The sequence below is a fragment of the Fopius arisanus genome, unplaced genomic scaffold, assembly GCF_000806365.1.
Source record: "Fopius arisanus strain USDA-PBARC FA_bdor unplaced genomic scaffold, ASM80636v1 scaffold00002, whole genome shotgun sequence".
Taxonomy (NCBI): domain Eukaryota; kingdom Metazoa; phylum Arthropoda; class Insecta; order Hymenoptera; family Braconidae; genus Fopius; species Fopius arisanus.
This window is the reverse complement of record NW_011887741.1, coordinates 227,189-229,129: the sequence shown is the minus strand read 5'-3', so window position 1 is coordinate 229,129 and position 1,941 is coordinate 227,189. Positions and strand designations below refer to the sequence as shown.

The 1,941-nt window shown below is 36.8% G+C and overlaps 1 protein-coding gene and 1 long non-coding RNA gene across 2 annotated transcripts in view; one reads left to right on the top strand and one right to left on the bottom strand.

Annotated features, from left to right (window-relative positions):
• Nucleotides 1-1,941, top strand: part of RhoGAP93B (MyTH4 and RhoGAP_KIAA1688 domain-containing protein RhoGAP93B) — a 39,136-nt gene that overhangs the window by 20,430 nt on the left and 16,765 nt on the right. The window contains exon 5 of the mRNA XM_011303275.1: nt 431-1,043. Within this exon, the coding sequence (XP_011301577.1) occupies nt 431-1,043 (613 nt within the window). The remainder of the gene's footprint in view (nt 1-430; nt 1,044-1,941) is intronic.
• The window catches only part of LOC105265658 (uncharacterized), a 2,262-nt gene continuing 1,074 nt past the window's right edge, over nt 754-1,941 (bottom strand). The window contains exons 2-3 of the long non-coding RNA XR_892092.1: nt 906-1,025; nt 754-844 (exon numbers count right to left, since the gene is read on the bottom strand). This is a non-coding gene — a long non-coding RNA (uncharacterized lncRNA). The remainder of the gene's footprint in view (nt 845-905; nt 1,026-1,941) is intronic.

Genomic DNA, 1,941 nt, shown 5'->3' with positions numbered 1-1,941 from the left:
TTTCCTAATAAATGGAGTTCTATATTCTATCGATTTTCTGCATTATACGGCAATTTTCCATTTTTTCTGATAACGAATTCTTCAGTAAAAAAATGGGAAAAGTAATTAAACAAAATCGCTCTTCAGCGCCCTTCCATAATTTTTCCTCTTTTTTTTCATTATTTTTTTATAACCATTCGAGTAGCTCCCGAAACTCAAATTTGATCCCAAATTTTAATGTATTTTGGGCTAAAAAGATAAAATTTAAATAAAAGATGACATTCCGTAGATAGTCCACCCGGGCCTTAAACGCAAAATTATATTCAATAGATCCTACATCTGAATGTTAATTTAGTTTTAGTATCAATGACTCCCACTTTAAACCCGCTCGATTCATTAATATAAACCGTAATTCCTTGTAAAAATTAATGGAAAATAAAAATGATTTCAGCACTTGAGCAGTGGTAGTAAGCCTCGTACCTCAGGAATAGGTATCGACTCAAAATTATCACCGCAGTCTCCATCTCCGTCATCAAGACGTCCACACCACCACCATCATCATCATCACCACCATCAGTACAATAATCGTCACTCCCATCGTCACCATGATCAAACGAGCCACCAGCCATCATCCTCATCATCAGCCAGACGTCATCACAATCACTCCCAGGACTCTGGCCGCTCAAGTGACAGCTCAGTGTCACATAGTCGTACATCTTTGGAGTCAGGTGCTGCTTATCGTCTTCTGGAATCACCGCATCGTCATCACCAGCGATCCAATATTCTTCAGCCTCCATCAACATCTGCTAATCGAGGTTACAGCGCTGCTGGAAGCAGCAGCAGCACCGGTGGCTCCGTTAGTACTCTAGAAGCAAGATCACATAAGAGTGGTACGCTTGAGAGTATTAAAAATCAAAAAGGCGTACCCATTTCTGGAGAACCACCACCACTTGGCTTGTCCTTGTCAACGAGCACTCCACTTTTTAAGAAAAAAACATTTGGTGAACATCCCAATCAGAGAGATGTCAGGGGAGGCAATGCAGAATCTGAAAGGAGCAGAAATGGTACATTTTCCTTTATATTTTATTGCTATACTTTATGTTACATATACTTTACTTTTCATCCTCAATATGTATACTATATATTTGGTTACGTATATTTAGGATATATCTGATATATTGCATTTTGGGCTGAGATATATGAACGTGTAATTAAGATATTTTTCGCGTATATTACTTTTTCTGGCCGGCCCTCAATTTTTTTTTCGGTTTTTCGGATTATTTCTGTCTTTCTTTTGTATCGAGGTGAAAGCTTATTCAGGGAAGCTGCGATAGAATACGTGGGTTACGCCATTTCCACCATTTTTCATGGACTTATGTCGTTTTCAAGGCGAAAATATCATTTTCATGTTTTACCTACCTTTCAACTTTCGTTTTATTCTTCTGTATTTTCAAAGTAAATTAATGGGAATATTTATATAGCATATGGCATATAGCATATAGCATCTCAAAGAAAATTTTTTGTTCTTCAAAATGGCAGCAGTTGTATGTGATTTAGTTACGTTTTGTAGAGTTAAAAGTTCTATTTTTTCCAGTTGTGATAGCATCTCGTCCCTTTTTTCCCCCGGAAACTGCAAATGCTCTTTGTTTGCTCTAAATTTTTAAGAATTGACTTGTATCATGTCAAAGCCCGGTTCCATCGAATTAATTAATTCCTTCAAATTAGTGAATTAATTTAGGGCCGTGGAAAAATTCAGTGCCGGCGTTTTCAACATTGATGACCAATTTTCGTTCATTACTAATGCTCGTAGCACTCGATCGAATTTATGGAAATAATATCTTGCGGACATTCTCAAGATCTCAACAAACTCTTCATAACGTCGGTTGAATTTTTTCCTTAGTATCCCCCAAAATCCTCATCTCTTCATTTTCTTCATTTTCCTTTACAAACTTATCAAATATA